A 20,614-nucleotide genomic window follows, 5' to 3' on the forward strand; every position below is an offset into this window, starting at 1 on the left:
GGGGAAGAGGGAGAGAAAAGGGAAGGCAGAGCAGATAGAGAGTCGGTAATTCTTCTCGGAAAAGGGCGCCTGTTCGACCTGAATGGTGAGACATCAAGTGATTTCTCGGTGTGTGAGTGGAGTGTCCCTTGAAATGCATGGTCAATGGTGTGTCGGTTCAGCCTGACCCCGGTGAAAACCAACCCGAAGATGCCCATGAGATCTGAGTGAATGACTTGTCGGCCGTTAACCGATGTTTTTCGAGGACAGGGAGTTTTTAGCCTTCCTGGAAAGGAACCTGGAACCTCAAGAGACTCACTTGTTTCTGGGACGGGGCGAATGGGCCCATCGCCGCAGGATCGAGTGGCGTAGATCCGAAGGGATCGGTGACTCTCAGGGCGGTGTGCGACGTGCCATGGTTGGGGGCGAGGTAGGAGATGTGTCCGTGTTACGGGGAACGTTCAGATAACCACTCGTAATAGCCCCTCTCTTTAGGGAAGCCTTAGCGCTGGGGAGTTTAGAGAATTGTCGACGGGACCTGCGAAGACTTGGAAGGCTCCAAGGAGGGAGTCACGAGCTGTTCCGCTGCTTAACCTCTCTGAGGGCGCAGAGGCGATCAGGACGAGACCATTCGATTTCCGGGTAGGACGTACCGCGTCGTAGACACCTCACTAGCCCAGCTGACTCGGACCGCGCCCGAGGCATCCGAGGTGCTCTGAAGGTCCGCTACGGCTACGTGTGCCTGAACACTCCCTTTCTTCTAGCTCAGCTAGGTAGAATCGGCGGCTTGACCGCTCCCTTTCCTTAGAATCTTACTCTATGTGTGGTACGGCTTCCCGTGAAATCTATTCTGCCGGCTGGGGTCAGACCCGGGGGAGGTCCACAAAGTTGCGGAATCGTGACACCTAGTGACTGCAGAACTCGACGAAGGCCCCGTTAAGCCTGTTGGTGCGTGTATTTGACTCGCCCGGGCGTCCGAACATTCCGGACGGTGCGTCCCGTCACTCGTGAGAGTTTCGAGTTACTCACTCGGACGGTGACAGCCCACACACTCGACCAGCAGATCGATCCGGAGGAACATCACAACGTAGCCGGTGGCCTGTACTCACCCGCTTTTCCACAACAGCTAGTCTGGTGATATGCACCTAGCCAGCCCGGGAACCGTGGTGCGTCCACACCCCGTATTGTATAGTGTGGCTGGATAACGTGCCGTAGTCTACTCTGTGACTCTTGAAGGAGCTATGCTTCCCGCGTCTAGTGTTCAAACCACTATCGTGACAGGTAGGCTCCGAGGCGCTCCACCATTTTGTACAAATCCGGTAGTGACGCGTTTTCAACAGTGATCAACGCGTCCCTTGTGTGCTTCTCCAGTCCAGGAAAGAAGAAGCCCTTCATCCGGTCTTCGACCTTGTCGGCCCGTAGCAAGAGTTTTCGGGAACGGACGATGTACTGTTGTGGTCGGCCTGCTGTCACCTTGAACTCCGTTAACTCTTGCAGGACGTCCCACTCCGAATTCGGGGAAATAAACCTCCCCTGAGGATGGCGAAGAACTCATCAAGAGTTTCTGGACGCTCCCCTGGTGGCCCCGTCTCTTCCAGGCATCGATAAAAGTTCTTGGCTTCGCTGGCCAGGAAAAGGGACGCCTGCTGCACGCGGCCCTCTTCAGTCAGCTTCGTAAACTGACCCAGGTACCGCCTACAATCGAAGCAGAAAGTCTGGAAAGTAGCAAGATCAGGACTGCCCTCGTAGTTAGTCGGCTGTAGGCGGCGCAGCCGTTGTTTGAGCAGTAGAGCCAGTGCTTGCTGTTCATACTGTTCTCTGACCGCCGCTACGTCGATCGGGCACCCGGGCGGCGGTTCGCTGCCGTACGCGTCCATGGTCGCTACCTGGGAAATTACGGAGAGAGAAGCGAAATACGAACAAGACGAAAAACTTCGCCCGTCCAGTTTCCTCGAACCATGCGGTGCCACCGCGTAACGGCTGTTCGTGTACCTTAGAAAAGCAGTTCTGTTCTCCCCCCGGGTTGCCAGCTGCGCGACCGGCCCGGGCTCGCACAACACAGCACTCCGAACCACACTCGGGGGCCGCAAGCGACGGCCCGCAGCGCGACGCAACACATCACACCGGCGCCTGCGCGGGGGCGTATGACTAGCAATTACAGTACTTGCTTCTCTCAGGTCTTCGTTTGTTCGTATCTCTCCTGCTTTTCCTTCGCGTCCTTGCTCATTGTTCTCCAGCTGCTCTTCCGGACACTCTCCTACCAGAAGCTTCGCCTCTGACAGCTAACAACACATCACAATGGCCAAAAAACGCATCTCCCTTGTATCACCATGGCGTCATCGATATCGCAGTAGTGCTCCCGTGTGGTCTGAGGGACGAACCATCCCCGAAGCGGATCCCAGTCACGGGGGCGGCGAAAGCGCGACAGTCCAACGCAATGCCGATTCCTGGTGATACGGCTGGACAAGGAGCTCCAGGAGATCCGGCAGTGCTACGACAAGCTAAAAGGCACTGCTTAGTCCGGAAGGCTTAGAGCTTCTGCGAACGGGACCGATTCCAAACGTGATGGCAGTGTAAGGCTCGCCATACGCTTCCGCGCAGGAGCCGGGTGTAATGTGCTGTGTTGTCTCGCCGGCCGCCGTTCAAAACGGCCCCCGGACGCTCTTGCGCTGCGCGCCCGTGGATGCGTCGGAGTGCTGGGTGCGAGCCCGCGCCGGTCTCATAGCCGTGGGCAAGGCGGGGAACAGAGCTGTTTCCCTAAGCTGTACGAACGGCCGTTACAGTGAGCACAGGCACCTTCGCGTTTTAAGAACCATGAAGAAATTCTGCTTCAAACGCGAACGCACGATGTCGTCCCCTGGGTTCTGTAGTCGCCGGACCGCTGGTCTATCCAAACTCCCAGATCTCATCGGCGCCCCGTCGCAACCATGCACAGCTCAGCCCGCTGCGCCGGGAGTACTTTTGTGCTTCCAAAGCGCTTCAATTTCAGGCAGAATTGGGCTAGTTGCAGCGAAACAGAATTATGTAAGCAGATCAGCATCTAAAGTGATAGTACTATGAAAAATGTCCCGAATGAAGTAGCGTACTACGCGGACACTCTTTAGACCACACTTGCACAACGACGTACGGCACTAACGTATGCTGCGCTCCTAGTACCGTGGAGGACAAGAGAATAAAAGGCGCTGTTGAGTGTTTGCTGTTCTGAGCGCTGCGGCCTGACCACACGGTTCAAACGCGAACGAGGTCGTCCCTGGGCTCGGTACTCGCCTAACCACTGATTAATGATCTTACTGGATCTACATCTCAATACAGATATCGTCGTCGTGGACCTGGTTGCGGCGCAGCCATTCACACCTCCGTCCGCTGAGCCAGTATGGAAGGAGGGATACCGACTGACAATAGTGTCTAGGTTAGATTTCACTGCTAGCTTGATGAGGGTGACAGCAGCAAATGGCCCATGCCCGTTACGCAGATTCGTGCCATCGTTTATGACACTGACCACCGCGGTGCGGGCCGGTGCCAGCAGAAGTAAAAGACACGGAACTATGGCAGCACAGTAACGCGGAATGTACGAGTGTGCGCTAGAATTGTGGAACGACAAACGCATGCTTCGGGCTTTCCTAATTGTACGCGGCCGTTCCTTGGGTATCGTTAAGCAGGCACTCCTTGCGTTCTGCGTGTCCAGTTACTTGCTCGTGATCATCGGCTCTTGGCCGATTGTTGCTTCAACACTTGATACGGCGGTCATGTTCGGGTACCTGGTGACAGCCAGTGCTGCTCGCACCGTGCGTCCGTTAAGGTCGTGACGCCGAGAGACGACCGGGACATGTTCCACACTGGCTGCTTGGCTCCGCGAAGACTCGGGCATGAACGGTTTGCCTACCAAAGCCCCGGACGTCGCTTCGTCAGAACAGTAAGCTGTAGGAGTGTAGTGCCTTAAGCACAGGCCTCTCGGAGAAGTGACAGACACGAGAATAAAAGGCGCGCTGCGCAGTTCATTATTGCAAAACAGCGTTGAGCCAAAATGCGGAGCAACAGAATCCTACTTGGAATCTCCAGGGTCCCTCGGAGACCCCCTGTCTTGGCTGCGCGACGGGAGTGGGCCACTGGCAACTGCCATGTCTTCCGCGTCGGGTGGCTGCTAAGGCTCAGCAGCGGACGACAGAGGAGGGTTGGACGACATGGCGGGGAAATGGCGATCTATAAATTCAGATATGATACGAGATACGGGGACGGCACTGTCTGGGGTTAGACCCAGAAGGCCCCATCGGCGCGGTGCTTGTCGACTTCTAAGTTCTTCTTCCTCTCCCCCGGCCCCCTGGGGACCTTTCTCGCTCCCGACAGCACTAGATTGTAGTTCTGACGCTGTCTGCCGACCGCTCCGCTCTTCGTCACCCTGGCTATCCTTTGATATCCCGCGGCGACTGTCAGCTGCATAAAGCAATGCGCAAACCTTGCTTGGGGCAGTAACAGCGAGTCACCACTACCCGGAAGGCTGACACAGCGACCTACTTGCTTTTGCAGACCGACGGAGTGTGCCCGTCCTTCCGGATGAAACAAACTGTAGACATCACGCCGTTTCCACTAGAATGAAAAAGACTTCAGTGGAAACAGCATTCTAGGCTAACACCCTTCTCTTTGATAGAGAGGGTATTCCCGGCCGAAGAAGAAACACACTGCATGCAGGTACCGATACGTTCGCAGCTACAAAGTTGAACTGAACGGCGCGTGGAACGCGGACGACGCCGGCGCAGGTAGGTACCCCATGCAACACAAGCAGTCAGGTGTGCCAGTTTCTTCTGAGAAATGTCGGCGCACGTCCTGATAGGGAAACAGCGTTCAATGCATTGAGTCGGCACTCGTTTTTTTCGTATCCTCGTCTAGTAGAATTAACCGTTTCGTCAAACGCACGCATCCTTGAATCCGCCGGCAGCGACCCGTACCTTGCTGTAGGAATGGAGTCTTTAAAACAGTTGGCGTGTCTGGTGCCGCACGGGAGGGCGACGGTTTAGCCCCGCTAAAGTCGGTCCTTTGGTCCGCTCGGCCCGCCTCTGGGGACAAATCGCTTTTTTTTCTGCTACGACCTCTTGGGGTTGCGCCTAGTGACACACAGACAGCACCCACACCGGTCCGCACACGTCCGCCTGAACTGCTGGTGAGGTGGCGGTGCAAGCGCACCTGGTGACAGCTACCCAGCGAGAATACGTCGCAGTTTTCAGGACGCGCTTGCCGTTCAACGCTAATACGGCCATACCTCGGACACGCAGTGCACGCTTCAGACGTCCTTGCCGAACTAGCGCTGGAGCAGCTAGCTCTGGTGTAGCGGCGAGAGGTTCGCCGACGCTGTCTCCGTCGCCAGCTCCTGGCCACGCCTTTTGTTTCTTTCTCCGAGGGCCTTCACGGTCTGCATGGGGTAACACTTAACACCATGCTGCGAGTGCAGTACAAAATTACAGTGCCACGCCCGCGGTAGGAGCACTCCTGCCGTACTAAGGAAGGCAAGCGGAGTAGACCTCACTCCAACGCACGTTTCGAGTGTTCTGAGCCCAGATCGGAGACCGTGGTCGGACTGCCTTTATTGCCTGGTCTACTGATCTGCCTCTTGGCCTCCTGAATAGAGGCGGCACCACGCTTGCCGCACAGCGTCCCTTACATTTGTCCCTACCTTGCGATTGAGGGACCAGCTTGGGAACACCAGGCGACGGCACTGCCGCAGCTTCAGAAGGGACCGTCCTCTCAACCGCACTGTCACTGTCAGGCAACAGCTTGCTCCTTCTTTTGCGAAGGCGTTCGCGAGCTGCAGCAAGTAGCATGAGACAATGCACTACTAGACTCGCAGAAGTCGCACGCAACTTGCCTGGACTGCTCCTTCGGCAGCGCTACAGGAAAGACACCTGCGCTTGTTCCAAGAAGAGGCCAACCCACGTTGCGCGTGGTCCTAGCTCGGCAGGAAGAGCAGCAGCAGCTACCGGGGTATTCGCTGTGGGACCAGTCAGGTTCCCCCACGCCCTGCTACGTAAGCCCCCTCCCCAGGCTTTTGTTTTGTGCCTGGCACTAGCCCAGTGACCGAGGTACCTCGCGATATCGATACAGACGGCGAAGCAGCAGACAACCGTGGCGTCGGCAGCTTCGGCCGAATCAGCTATGTGATCGCTTTCCCCAGTCGGTGGCCCGGATATTTCTCCAGCACCGGGTGGAGACTGCGGAAGAGGATAACAATCTTGCCGACAACGCAACAGCGGACGCAGAAAGCGCAAGACACCCGAACTCATGACATTTCATGTAGAGCGGAAAAAAGACTCCTGCACGCCATGTCGATACACGTCTCCAGGTGTGACTGTTGACTGCAAAAAGCTTGTTGTCCTCCCTTCTCACTCACTGGGCTGTCCGTAACTCCGGTTCAAATACCATATTTCCGTCTGACACGTCGCGCATCTCTCTCCGTGCGTCTACTCCGATGCTAAACCGCGGTGCAGCTCTTCCTGATTAGCAGCCACTGCATTGTACCTTCGGAGACTGCGGAGAGACCATCAACAAAAAACTCCTCCAGTTTGGGCTCCGATGAAACGATGAACGGCGGTGGACTGCCACCTGTGGCCGTAAGCTGGTCAGTGACCTGCGGCGACGGCGTGGCTCTCGTCCGTGAACAATCGCCTAGGCCTGCATATGACAACAGGTCGCCGACCGGGCCCGCTAAACACTTCAGCACTCGTTGTAATCATACAAGAGTAGATACACTTCACAGGGGTCTTCTTCCAACTGTCTCGCCACACGCTTGGTCTCGTGACGGCGCGGAGGTCGGGCCCTACTACGCCCCTGTACGGGCTTTGCGATTGTTGTGGATCGGCTGAGCGTTTCGCACAACGGAACATACAAGCTGTCGCCCGTCTGCGGAGGCCTGTCTGGAGAGATCTGACACTGAAGCTGAGGGGTGGGGGGGCGACTCCATGGGAGTGTGCTAAGAAAAGTTCCTCCATGACATATCCCGGCGAGTACACTGGAGTCCGATATTTCGAGATCAGCTGCGAACACCAGCCTGGTTCAGTGAAACCCGTGCCTCCTGTCGAAGGCTATACACGGAGAACAGGACGTCTGTCGTTTGACCAGGGTACATCGAAACGGAATGCAGCAGCCAGCTCTTCACGAGGTACGGCGCGTTTGGGCCACCCGCCTGACAACCAGCCGCTGCCCCAGAAAGCTGTGCGAAGCTGCAAGCGATGAATTCCATTGTAAGGCTCACACGCCCATTCACACGCTGAACGACACTAGACATATGCCAGTGTTCTGCATGCCACCTGCTCGCTACAGACCAGTGTCAGCCCTCGCCTACGCAGTATAAGTTACGGAAGGGGACTCTACCGGGGATATAGGATTTCAAGCTAATCAAGAGATCCAGTAGCACGCCGACATATCTGATCTGCTGCCTCCGCTCAGCGCTCGGCTGCTCATGCTCACACTCGTCGGTCTCCACAACAAGACTTCGCAGATGCCTGCGCACAGCAGCTTACAGTCTTCAGCTGTGAAGCTTTCAACCGAGGGTCGATCGTCTTCAGTACCTGATCACGAACAAAGCAAGAAACGGTTCCGCCCCTGGTGCTGTCGCTTGTTCACCCCCGTTCTGCCACTGCATAGTCCAAAGGATTTAGATGAGTAAGTGGATGCTTGTCGCGTCATTCTGCTATACTCCAGCTGTTGCGTCTCTGTCTGTCAGCCGGCAGCGAGACCATCTACACGGAACACAGCGTGGGTATACACTGTTGGACCGGGCTGTTGCATCCAGCGGTCACGACAAGGAAAAGCCATCCCGTTGTGCAAGCAGTCTGTCTCAGGGAGATATCCCAGGTTCTTTTTCAGTGAAGGGCTACGGGGGCAAGTCCCTGAACGGGATTGCACAGCGGCGAGCACTCCCACACAACTCACAAACAATCGCTCGTCGTCTCTTTCTTTCTATCTGCTAGCTCACGGCCCCCATAAAGTGGGCCACACCTGTCGACGGTCCGAGTACGCGAGGTCTCGGGACCGAGACGCAATGCAACTGCCAATGTGCGAATGTCCCGAATGTCTCGCTGTTCATATCTAGAAATGCGCATGGGCATCAGGAGCGAAGAATAGGCGCCTTGACTATTCCTCAAACAGGTCCAGTAGATGAGACGCTACGCAGCCTCACTCTGTTCATTCGGTAGCAGAGGACGCCGGTGAAAAGCCCGTGATTAAAAGGACACACCAAAGCGAAATCCGCCGTTAGGCTGTGACAACACCTTAGAGACGGGCAAAACCACGGACGGAAAAAACCTCACACGGTCGAACGCAGAATCGTTTGGGTGGTTCCTTCCCTGATCGGCCGCTGGCGATACGAGAGCACCGCGACTGTTGAAGGCTAGCGTTGTCTTACATCACCAGTGTTTGGAACACGAGTGGGAGCACGCAACAGCTCTGTTTTTGACCGTATGAGCCTCGTTCACCTTGCCGGTCTGCGAGGTATTGTGACAGCCCATCGCGGGACTCGCCTGAATGTGTACACTTGCGCGCGCCTTCTGTAAAGTAAGCTGTACCTTTTCTTAACGACGTATCCACCGGCGCGGCGAACGTCTTTGGAGTGACGTTGGACGGTTCCGAAGCAGTCGGGAGCAGGCCACGGATGTGGTCGCTTTCCTCAGTCGACGGCCAAGGATGTCCCTCGTCCCCTAGGGGGGCTTGCACGACTTCACGCGACTCTACTCAGCAAGCCAAGCAAGTCCGACGGAACACAAAAGCCGTACTCTCAATAGGACCACACAACCTGGGGGAGAGGGATCGCCCCCACGTGGCCGGTCTGTGAAAACTCGAGATCTGGGCTTTGACTCAGCGAAGTCGAGAGCGTGCTCTTCTGGACACCCGCTAGCGGCTCTGGGAAGGGCGATCTCAACAGCAGCACTTCATTACGTCGTTTGCTGCGTTGTCTGCAGTATTCATCTGTCTTCAGTCGATGGTGAACTACAGCGGACACAACGGCGTACCTACCTCTCGAGACTAAGCGAAATATAGGAGGCCCTGGAAACCTCTCCGGTTCGGACGACGAACTCGATAGCGCTGGCACATGACAAGAAGCAACGCTGCCTATAACAACCGGATTCGTCTACAACGGCGGCGGAACTTATCCCGGTACACAAGCGCTTAGGCATGCTAATGATGTCCCAAAGGCGTCGTGTAGGCGAGGTCACAAGTGACCAGGAATCTTCTACGAGTGCAGTGAAACAGGGAACCCGCCCTATGAGCCCCCCACACAGCACGGCGAAACTGCACCATGTGCAACACCTAGACGCGGTATCGGCACGCTGGGACTTCACAGAAGGCTTCTCCAACAAGGGCAATTACGAGGAGAATGCTGTTCGTCCATAGACTAGTGTGAAGCCTCGGGGCGGCTTCGAGGTCCGGGTGAATCAAACGGCTGCGCACGGGAAATGCCGCGTCTCATTTGCTTTCACTAGGGTCGGTTTGGGAGGAAGAACAACGACGGTCAAAGCAGGTGGTGTACACTACAGTCGAGTGCTGAAGGGGATGGTTGCGGAATAACCTTCTGAGTGAACATAGCCTTAAAACGGACACTGCAAATCTTCATACCCCTTTCCGCCTTTTGACCAGTGCGCTCTGTTTCGAACAGGCAGCTGTCTGTCGACAATAGTCTACAGGTGCGCTGCAGCTAGTAACTCCATTGTGATGCTCGAGTATTCACATGAGCAAAAAGCGAGACTGGACACGCAGAACCGTCCCTGAGGTCCATTGCAGGTGAGAGTCATGTTTCTATCTTCACAACTTAGACTTGTGAAGCAGGCTCGAACCGAATAGAACATCCCGCCTCGTCACTAGCATCATGCAAGATGCAGATTTCACCAACGGAACTTCGAGAGTCGGTTTATTGGTTAAACTGCCGGGGTATCGCAACCGTGCAGCCGTCATGAAGCAGGAGTTGTGAATATCAGTACAGTTCCACTAACATTTTGAATCCCTACAGTCTATGTGCAATATCGTTTTGTCCCGCCTATCGCTGGTGTGCCCATGCGCATAAACGTAGGTTCGCACTGGGTATCCGCGAGAAGCTTACAGTCTTGGGAGAGATATTGCTGGAGCACTCCTAGTTTGTCTTGAGTGGCCGGAGATGCAATGGAGACACAAACACGACACTGCTTCTCTGAAGCTTTCCAACCGCGTCGCGTGCCTACTGTCGAAGCAACTCGTTCCATCGCTGGGAGGTGGACGTGCCGCAGGTGTCTTTTTTTCTTGATCCCTCTCGCCAAGCCCACTTTGGCTCACTGTCTCAGTGGTCTGCCTCCGCGGACTCGGTATCGATATTGCAGGCAGCCGTCGTCGACACTCATTGCAACACACAATAGCATGCATCCCTTCGGTGTGGTGAGGTGTCTGTATGGACACCTCGCCACACGGGACGGCTGCCCAGGAGGGAATAACACACATTTCGAGTGTGGCTCCCACGAGCCGCCTAGAGGGGTAAGCTGTGTAACGCAACTACGGCGTGTCTGACTATGTTCTTCACGGGAAGCAGTATTGACGTGTATGTGCGCATACGCTAGCACGTGCTTGGATCCAACCGGGTTCAAAAGATATACTGCCGCATTTTGAAGCAGCCCCTGGAGACAAAAAAGGCGGCCGCTCTGCACAGACTTCGACGGTGCGAGTTCCTCCCGTGATATGCCCTCTGCCACAGCCATTTCTGACGCTTCATGTCCACCGGCAAAACCTATTGGAACAGGCGCTGAGTATAACGGCAACATCGGACGGCTCGCCACTACAAAAATATCTCCACGCAGTCAGCTGCTTTCAGGGCACACTATCCATTAGTGTGCGCGGAGCTCCGCACCACTGCAACACTCTGTGACCTTACCCAACGACAGGATCCCGCGTCTGACCCAGAGCCGAATATGCCAAAGGGGATCCCATTCCTGGATGGCTGTTTTCATCACTGCAGCACAGCATCGCCCCGCACAAGGAGGTCAGGAGAAGGATGGGACAAAACAGGAGCCAAGCCTTTCTGTATTCGCCTCTCCCAATTAGATACACAACACCGTGTCCCCATGGCTCCCTACGTTGTGAACTGAAGCAAAGCATTGCTCGGACGCCTTGTCTACAATCCCCAGGCAGCCACTGACCGGCTCCTTCAGCCGCGAGTGCAGCGTGTGCCTTCGGGTCAACGCCTCGGCGCAGTCTCGGCGTCAAATTTACAAACAACTCAGCCCGCGCGCGGCTCGTCCATGCGCCAATAGAAGTGAGGGATTGTTCAAGTACACGCTGTAGCGTAGAGTCCTCAACGCCGAGAGTTTTCCAGCAAAGACGAAGCTCTTTGGCTAAAGTCAGGGTTATGCTGTGTCGCAGAGCAGCGGGCACACTCAGGCATCTGCGGAAAGAGGCATCAGGAAACACTCGTGACATTCTCATAAGAGTCGACTGCCCTTGTAGCGCTGCCACGAGTAGGGCTTCTATATGACGTCTTGCCGGTCTTTCTTCCTTTGCAAACGCGTGAATGCTTGAGAGCAAAGAGCTTAGTCTGTCTAGCTCTTCCCACTCCAAGGTTGAAATCCATTGCTCTCTTTCGGCAGCTGCGAACACATACGAAGTCGGAGCAATCAGGGGCACGCTTGACAGTGCACGCGACTGTGTTTGAGAGACGGCCGACGCGATACCCTATAAATGTAGCTGGTCTTCGACTATCAATTAAACTGCAGTAGGGAGCGAGTAGCGGCGTTCCTACACGGGCCACAAACAAATAGCAGCCTAGGTGTGCCGTATGTGTTCGCTTAGATAAGACAGCCCTTTCAGAGCCGGCCGTTGCCTTCCTCCTGTCACTGGCCAGCGCCTGCACTCAGGGTGGTTATGCGCCTCACTTGTTGCTGCGCGTGACCTAGTAAGATCGTTACGCTCAATCTCACGAGCAACGGTATTCGAGAGCAGCAGATGCAGGGACCCTTCGCGCTCGTCGGCAGAATGGAGCCCCTCAGGGCGGAAAGCTGTTCCAAAAGCCAGAGAGACAGACAAGGCACCTGAGAGGAAACTGAGAGCCAGCGGCAAGATCCTGAGTTTCGCAACAAGTGCGGCGCCGCCCAGGCGGCCGCTGAGCGGAGACAAAAGCCCGAGATCGTGAGTGTCATCGCAGACCAAAAGCGTGCAAGAAAACCAGCGAGGGACGTTCGAACGAGGCGCCACCTCCGTCCCCTGGCACAGCAGTCAAATAGCCGGCCACACACTACACTATACCTGCTACCATCTCAAGAGCCTGGTTTGGCGACCGGTCTGTCGTTAGGGTAGCCCACTCCGTTCTGCTATTGCGGGGCGTCTCACTACCAGTTGCAACTCCGCTCGTCAAAAGAGGCTCTAAGTGCTCACAGCGAGAAGGCGGCTGAGTTGGATTCCGCGAAGACAGACCGTTCACGCCATCCGCAGGCCCGCCCGTCTCCCGCGGTGTCGTTGTTTTTTCTGGTGCGGGATCCCCTGGTAGGCAGGTGACACACAGGCGACCAGCAGCTGCTCTGACGAATGTGGCGTGGCACGCAACCGTACTGAGCGTTACTTCAACGTGGAAGCAGACACGAGGCAATCTTCAAACAAGTCTGACCCGCTAGTCCCATACACTACGGCTGAAAAGGCGCTGCTCGTCTGCAGCCTGACTGTACGGCGTAGCCTTACAACACAGTAATATCTCCTGTGCCTTGGGCCCACTTTCACTGTCTACCAGATAGGCGAAGACCCTAGAGGACTGACGGCGGCCTCGAGCCTTCGAGACCGGGCCGACACGCCCCAATGTTTCTGGATCCGTCCCCGTAGATCGCTCTCCTCCCTTCGTATAAAATCTCGTGGAGCTATGCAGCCCGCAGAGGACCGACCATACGGAGCAGTCGCAGCTTACCTTCTCTGGCCACGAAACACCCAACCAGGCCTTGCTTGTCTTCAGCGTCTGAAGGGGCAACACACACACGTCGATGTCGACAGTTTCGAGAACATTCACTCGGCTGAATACTCGAAAGCTGCCGGGCACCAACAGGCGATGGTGCTGGTGCTACGCACCCGCCCTCGCTGTTGTCTGGCAGAGGGCCGCGGGATCGCCTTCGACCCAGTCATCAGCAGGGCCGGCATAACTCTCGAGAAGCCTCTACGCGTTTCTCTTCCCCCGTCGCCTTTTGCTGCGTCTGCTCACTGTCTCACTGACTCTACCTTCTCGAAATGAATTTTCTCTCTGCGATATTCCACAGTCAATGGCGAACGTGCGTTGCACGCTGTCAATGTAACAAGGGGTGGGCGCCCAGGTACTGTAACCACTTGGGTTTTACCTCTGTCCACAGTGATCTGAAAGACCCCACGACCCCTCAGCTGACTCTGCGCTGCAGTGGAAGCAGTGCTGATACACGCATACATACGTAAGCACGCGAGCAGGAGTACCCAGGTAGATACCATACACGTCTGTTGCCATGAATGGGCAGTTTCTAGACTGGAGAGAAGAACGGGCTGCACGAATCGGGGAATCTCAAGTGTCCGTAGGGGAGCTGACGTTCCAAGGCCCACAGTACACGAGTTCCGCACAGTCGCACGCAGAGGAAAGGCTGTCAGTTTACAGCATCGGCTAAACACTCGCATAGCATGCCACCTAATACGAAGAATCTCCGCACAGGCTTTGACTTCCTCGACGTCTCCGCTTCCGTCGCTGGAGACAGGTCCTCCACCCGTGTCATCGAGAACTTACCCAGCGGGAGGTGTCCACGTTCGGCCCACATCCGAATATGCGCAAGAGGATTCCATGCCTGAAATGCTGCCCTCAGTACTGCCGTAAACAGTGAGAAACAGGACTAGAGCAACGAAAAGCAATAAGATAGCCTGCTTGTGTGTGAGCCACTATCACGTAGGCTACTAGCAATCTTAAGATGCACTTCAAACAGGAATGCCCGTTACAGAGAAGGTTCACCCAGATGCAGCGAACTTCTCCTCACCCCGCCCCCCGTCAAATTCGCGCCGCTCACGTCGGCCCAGCCAGTATCATCCCCGTTTTCTGTTATCGGAATACTGCGACTTTTCATGAGGCTCCATTCTAGGTACTCTATCTGCATGTCGAAATATTACCTGTGCCTAATTGTCTCGCTGCTGCGGGTGGGGCGAGACAAAATGCAAGGTCACTCTGAGGGCGGCATCGGCAGGACGACCACCGTGCGACCCTATTTTCGCTCAAGCCATTCCCGCACGCCTCTCAACCGAACGGAAGGAACTTCAGACGCGCCCCTGACGGACGTGAGCTCAGACTGTCCGTCCTGTCTCCACAAGACCACTGTGCCAACATTGTGTCCGGTGGCACTGACAAACGAAAGCAACCCGAAGAGCGCATCAGCTTCAGGTAAGTACGGGCTCCCATGAAGAGTACCGACAAGGATGGTGGGTGCAAAAAAAACCCCCCGCCAAAAGGTAGCTGGCTGGCATAACAACAGAAAACTGACAAGCTCCAGTGCCAAGTAGTAACTGAGGCGCCACTGCACGAGGTACTACTGACCTGAGCCCTCAGCCACAAAAGCCGCGTGAACTTCAGCGGATTTTTGACTCCGCGGACCTCGGAGCAGACCCAGATACAGCTCCCTTCGACGTTGCCACGTCGAAGAACCAACAGTTCTCAAGGCGTGTTGAAGTAAGACAGCCACCGTACGATCCGTCATGCCAAGGACGCTCCAGCCACGATGAAGCACGGATGCTAACGCCATGGTAGGTCCGTGACTCGATGCGCGACTTAGATTTAAGCACTTGTTCGAGGCACGTTCGGGAAATATCCGTGACAGTCTCATGAGAGTAAGATGTCCTTGTAATGCTGAGACGAGCAGGCTGTTGACCTCGCAGCTTGTCGGGGCCTTCTCGTTGTGCCCTTGAAGCGCGCTAATGCTTGCGTTCAAAGACTCCAGTCTCTCTTGTTCTTCTTCTTCGAGGCTTGCTACCCACAGCTTCCTCTCGTTGGCTGTGACGACACATAAAGTCCAAGCCACCAGACACGCAAACCTGGGAGGGGACGAAAAACGGCTAGAGACCACCGACACACTGGGACTGGGGGAGGGCAGTTGGAGAACCCAGGCGTCCCGCTATTCTGCCGGCTACCTTCTCTAGTAGTCTAAGGCTGTTGTGCCTGCTGCTCGGCTCGAGAACACGGCTCCTATTGTTATAGTCGAGGCAGCCTTCTTCGCACTGACTATCAGCAGAACGAGTCTGAGTGCGAGTGGTCCAGGCTTCTATCCCTCTGACTACGCAAAACATAGCTTTGTTGTATATAGCACGCCCTAGCCTGTGCCTCTAGCAGCTTACCTAGGTGCCCGCTAAGTATCTATGTGTCCACCCAGGACAACGCATCTTCGCTACGCCACCCCATTGACACATTTCCCCCTTTCCTGTCGCGATCGGAGTGGGCTTGCTCCTCACCAGTCGGCACGCGTGAATTTGTGATGAAGATGCGGTCAACTCCCAGCGCGACGCTGTTGGAGAGCACGAGCTGTGAAAATCCATCGCGGAAGTGACCAGGGGCGTGCTCGCGAAGATTCGTTGGCCCTGGAGCCAGCGAAACACGAGAGCCACCATGGACAGGATGTGACTGCGGCGGTCCAGCGGAAGCTTCAAAGTGCCGACAAGTCATCGCACTTAGAGTGCGTTACGCCAGCCAAGCTGCCACTTCGGTCACCACGTAACACTCCAAGCCTTCACGGCTGCGCTCAACGGTTTACAGCTCAGTAAAGAGCACGTCACTCGCTACACCTTGTAGTTTGCCAAGCCTTCGGTCCGAACACCAATTCTCGAGAAGTGCTTCCTGTTTTCCTGCTCAGGCGCCGGGGCACTCCCACCGTCGCCGCTATAGACAGATTGCTACAGAACTGAGTAGAAAGGCGCGCGCCAGCCCGGCAGCTGTCTCAGCGAAGATCGCAGGAAGTGAGACGTATCACCGCCCCTGGAGAAAGCAGCACACTGCTTCCCTCGGTGGCTTAGCGTTCTTCACTGGTGCGTTGCCCGAGAGCCCGCAGATGGTGATAGAAAGCTTCGAAAAATTCTCATTCACCTTTTGACTTCATTCAGTTGGCTCCTATGAATCTCGGCTTGTACGAGCGACGCCCGGACAAGCCCCTGACCCTCACACGACTCAGACGTGGGGGAGCAAACAAAGGAGTGCACGTTACCTGCGGATAACTCTTCAGCCCCCGTGCTAGTAAAATTCAGATTGATGGCTGACACTCCGACATCACGAAAGACGAACAACGTTTGTAGGAGATGTAGCGACAAACGTTTGTGTTTCACTCTAGTACGGACACAGAACTGCTTTGTCTCTATCCGTCCTCGGCAGGGACACACTGGCGGTGGACGTGACAGCCCCTACTTCTCTCGCAACCGTCAAATACATAGACTTCTGATGCGGGACTACAAGACGTAGGGTAGCCTCAACGCGGACGCAAAAACCACCCTCTTCGGGCACAGCTGTGCTACACGCGCCTGCCCCTCGGAGAACTAACTGGCATCGGCAGTCGAGCTGGCACGTGGTCGAGAAAGGCTTTGGACCCACTGCATCACGTGGTGAGCCGGTGAATCACATACACCCTCCGCACACCACGCCAAGCGTATACATACTCCCCTTGTATATGCTTGGCGTGGTGTGCTCAGGTGGAAAGCGCATACGCATAGTCGACTCTACGGATGACTTGTACGGGCAAAACAGTTCAACAGAGCTGCTCTACAGAAGACCAAGTCCCCATGTTCACGACCGCACCCCTAAGTAAGGTCGACAGATACGCATATTTTCCCCGAGGTTGCACGCAGAACAACAGGCAAAAGACCATAACCGTCGACTGCTGACCGTGCAGTCCTCTGGCCGTCTTTTCAGATCAAGAATGTCTACCATCCTGATACGTCAGTTGTTCTCCCTGTCTGGGCTCGAGTCGCGACCTCCGCTTTGCCAAACATCCATCTGCTCGTGTCTCCACTTACACGAGGTATACACGGACTGAAGATTCTGGGGTGGTCTGAACAACCGGCTTACCGTCTTCCTCTACACTAGATTCCGACGAGCCTGAGGAGTCTTTTGAGCCTGAAAAATCAGATGATCGACAAACACGAAGCATCCCGTCGTGTTAGCGTGGGTAGTGTACATGGAGTCGCAGGGGTCGAAAGTAAACGGGGAACCTCAGCACCCCACCATACGTGGAAGCTTATGTTAAGCTTTTGTTAGATCCACATCTTCTTCCCTTTCGTCCGCTGTTGCGGGAAGTGACAAACGCAACGCTACTAAGTGCCAGTCAGACTGGTAGCCCATGGGAAAAGACAAGCACAACTCTTTCCACACACGTAACCTACTTGAAAACATCTGAGCCGAACTGCTCGTTTCTCTACCAGGGAAAACGTTTACACGTCCGTGGCGACAATAGCATCACGTGCTCACAAGAAAAGAATTTTACCCGATCCTACCCCAAACCCATCGCTTGCTCTTCTGATTTCCGTGTTTCCGGTGAACACTCTACCGAATGGTAATTCAGTCGTCTCCAACACCGATAACGAGAATCTCAACTACAAACTGCCGAGTCCACTGACGGGTGGACAGGAGGAAACAACTCCCCTTCTGCCTACTCACGAATTCTGCACATGTTAAGCTACAAGCACGAGTTGACTGTTCGGAGAAGGAACTGAGGGCCCAGGACACGTTTACCGGCCGCCACGTCAACCAGACGCAGATCGCTCTGCGCTCAGAAGGTGCCTTCAAAAGTCGTTTAAGTCTGTCATTCCGTGCCCCCTAGAGCCACGAAGCAAAGAAAATTGCCAGTGTTGTAGCGTATCACAACCATAAGGTGTGTATATCCGAACACCTTGTCTGTACAAGCCGGTACTACTCATGTGAATTCAAGACCATCACTCTAGAAAGGCCTCTGTGCTCCTCAGTTCTCCTCCAAAATCTTTCTCGGTCGTTTCTGGTCGATCTTCTGCGGAGCACTCGTGCCACAGGCGTCGGCTAGCTACTTATAATAGGGCTGAAATGCCCCCCTGCAGCTTGACAGCGCGGCGAGAAGGCGCTGCGCGGCGCGGTGAGGTATGCTTTGGTCAGAACGAAGCTTCTTTTCACGAGATGCGTGCAGTACTTGGAAAAAACTCCAGACCACCCGTAGCTTGAGGAAGCAGTATCCAAGAGACTTGGAAAAAGCTAGGTAGCTTATTGGAGAGATGGAACGGTGTAACTGAGAGAGAAAATAGACCATCGGGGCGACGTTTTCTATACTTGCAGCAGAGGCCACAGCTATGTTCTATATGCGTACACGAGACGAGAGCATGGACCCGCCCCCACTGTACATCTGAAGACGCGTACAGGAGGCACGGCAGAAAGCTAGGGAGAGCTCTTCCGTAGTTGCGAGCCCGTGGAACTCAGATTCCGAGAGGAAAAGAAAAACAGACGGCCACAGAGCATGTGCTACAGCATCTGATTCCCGGTGCATCTTTATGTATCTCCATACTTGCAGATGTGGGTGACGGACCGGGCTGGGCTTCTTCGTCACTTTCCTCTTCGACAGTCCGGCCAGCAGCCACCCGGTTATCCGGAGCCGTTGATGCCTCTATGGCACTACATAGGGCCTCGTCAACAGGTCTCGTACCTCTTCCGCGCCCCTCTCTATGGGGTGGCCGGCGAGGCAAGCCTTCTCCTGCCAGTCTTCTGATGGGTGTGAGACCCCCAAGATAAGGAGGTCTTTCATTTTCTCTGTCCTGAGTACCATAATGCAAAGAAGATAGCCCCGAGAACAAGCCAGAGAATCGTCCTCCTGTGTTCAGACACTTGCGCAGATAGAAGGTTAGTATAAACAAGAGAGCTGCGAAGCCGGAAAGCTGACGAACCGAAGAGGCGAAACTTTTTCGCTTTGACGCCAGGTGACGAAATCGTGAATGAGCGCCATAGCTGGAGACAGACCCCTTCCTTTGACCAAGCGGGATATCTTTGCACGGCCCCTTTCCGCAAGCCGCAGGGAGTTCTGTAAACTCCTCTGAAGTCCCCAAGCGAAGTCTCCCCTCCATCATTTCATCGACGCCTTCATTTGACCCGAGGGGCTGAAGCGCTCTGGTGTTGAGGATCTCTTCCTTCAGCACATGCTCGCTTGGGGAACGCCCATCTACCCCTGGCCCGGCTACGACTAACGGTGGGACAGGCTTCCATAAAGTTGCCTTCTGGCTCACAGAATGCGAAGAAGGCGCAGAGGACAGCACGTCAAGGAATGATGTCTTTACCGACGGCACCCAGGTTGAAACCGGTTCTTCATCCATCATGGGGTGCACGGATTGACGGGGAGAAGAAACTTCAGATTTTGCGGAGACACCGCTTCTTGCTGAAGGTCCAGGTAACGGTGCAAAACGAAAAGAAAAGACCAACGCAAACAGATGGGTGCAGGTAGTCGCAAGCACTTACACAGCCGATACTTTCGTAGAGGTGTATAGATGCATCCGTTGCAACAGCATAAAACTTTGACGATTACAAACCGTTGGCTAACCTCAATCCTTGTAGAGTACAGTCCGGCTTCAACTGAGAGTGCCAACAGGTACGGGACGTAGAACGACCAAGCAGGTCCTCCCCAAAAGGCTTGTGTTCTGTACTTATAAGAGCGTGGCATATCATATATATCCCTCGGGTCCGCGGCTGTTCGATCTTGGTGTAAGTGTTAAACCCGTGAGGCGTTCTTGACCTTAGTGTATTTGAAAAACCGGGAATATTCTGGCGGATAATCGTCTGGACCCTCTCACGTGGTTTTACAAGAAGCTTAATGGGGTTCCCATACAGTTGACAGGAAGGCTTAGTCTTCCACTTGTAGTGAATAGTCTGCTGCCAGCGCCCGAGATTCTCTGGTCCTGCCAGGAACGAGAGGCTGGCGGGGTCCAAGCGCGAGCATCGGTCTTTGCGAGTACTTCTCACGTACCGAAGGGGGAGACGGATGGAGCCGTGATGCGGCGCAGTAGATACCGGCGGGGAAAACACACGAGGGTGAGATGCCACCCCGAGATGTGATTATGAATTGAAACTGGGCGCCTCTCTACACAGACAAGGATCACCCAGTCAGCTCGGCGCAAACATAGCAAGCAAATCCCCCCGACGAGCGCAAGGGCGGCCGGGTCATCTTCAGCCACGCTTTACCAAAAGAGTAAAACTGCGCGAGTCACAATACGTTCCCGTCTCGTTGGGGATGGAAAGGACCAACTTTCTCGACCGAGACGTCCAGAACGCCATGGTTCCTTAGAGGGTATGCACTTTATGCGGGAAAAGGCCGGAAGACGGCCGGGAAACCAGCCGTCCTCGTCTGCAGCACACTCCTTGAAAGCCTGGAAACCGCTGCGTCTAGGATTCCCCAAGTACTCGGCAGGGTTCTAAATAGGGGTCTCGCGTGCTGAGAGACCGTTGCCACCGGGAAGAGCGCCGTCTCCCGTCCACTGGTGACTGCAACTGTCCCCATCGTCAAGGGCTAGCCGGGCTGGTACCCCCAGCGCGATCCGTGTAACGCCGTCGCTGCGACTCTCCGCCGCGGCCGTCTGTGCCGCCGCCTGTAATGCGTGCTGTGCCGCGTGCCGAGTGCCGCGCGGCGATCGACCGCCCATGAGCCGACTACTGCGCGTCTCTGTCGGT

At 55.3% G+C, this 20,614-nt stretch overlaps 2 protein-coding genes across 2 annotated transcripts; one reads left to right on the forward strand and one right to left on the reverse strand.

The window, feature by feature from the left end:
* Positions 1–2,066: 2,066 nt before the first annotated feature.
* CSUI_002189 (uncharacterized protein) lies at positions 2,067–2,783 on the forward strand (the record flags this gene model as incomplete). Its single annotated transcript, XM_068062391.1, has 1 exon — positions 2,067–2,783. A coding segment is annotated over exon 1 (189 nt), but the record flags the coding sequence as incomplete, so codon positions are not given.
* Positions 2,784–4,011: 1,228 nt separating this feature from the next.
* Positions 4,012–20,509, reverse strand: CSUI_002190 (uncharacterized protein). The gene is made up of 20 exons (XM_068062392.1): positions 19,914–20,509; positions 18,468–19,328; positions 17,009–17,056; positions 15,409–15,534; positions 14,501–14,953; positions 13,706–13,783; positions 12,875–12,922; positions 12,355–12,459; positions 11,856–11,978; positions 11,124–11,570; positions 10,859–10,936; positions 10,061–10,099; positions 8,980–9,048; positions 8,532–8,693; positions 7,488–7,535; positions 6,487–6,639; positions 5,645–5,776; positions 5,234–5,383; positions 4,923–5,078; positions 4,012–4,410 (listed from the first exon to the last, which is right to left on the reverse strand). The coding sequence occupies exons 2-20, from the start codon at positions 19,267–19,269 to the stop codon at positions 4,121–4,123; spliced, it is 3,507 nt and encodes a 1,168-aa protein (XP_067925633.1). The 5' UTR covers positions 19,270–19,328; positions 19,914–20,509; the 3' UTR covers positions 4,012–4,120.
* Between the last annotated feature and the right edge of the window lie 105 nt (positions 20,510–20,614).

This window comes from Cystoisospora suis, assembly GCF_002600585.1.
Source record: "Cystoisospora suis strain Wien I chromosome Unknown contig_920, whole genome shotgun sequence".
Lineage (NCBI taxonomy): Eukaryota > Apicomplexa > Conoidasida > Eucoccidiorida > Sarcocystidae > Cystoisospora > Cystoisospora suis.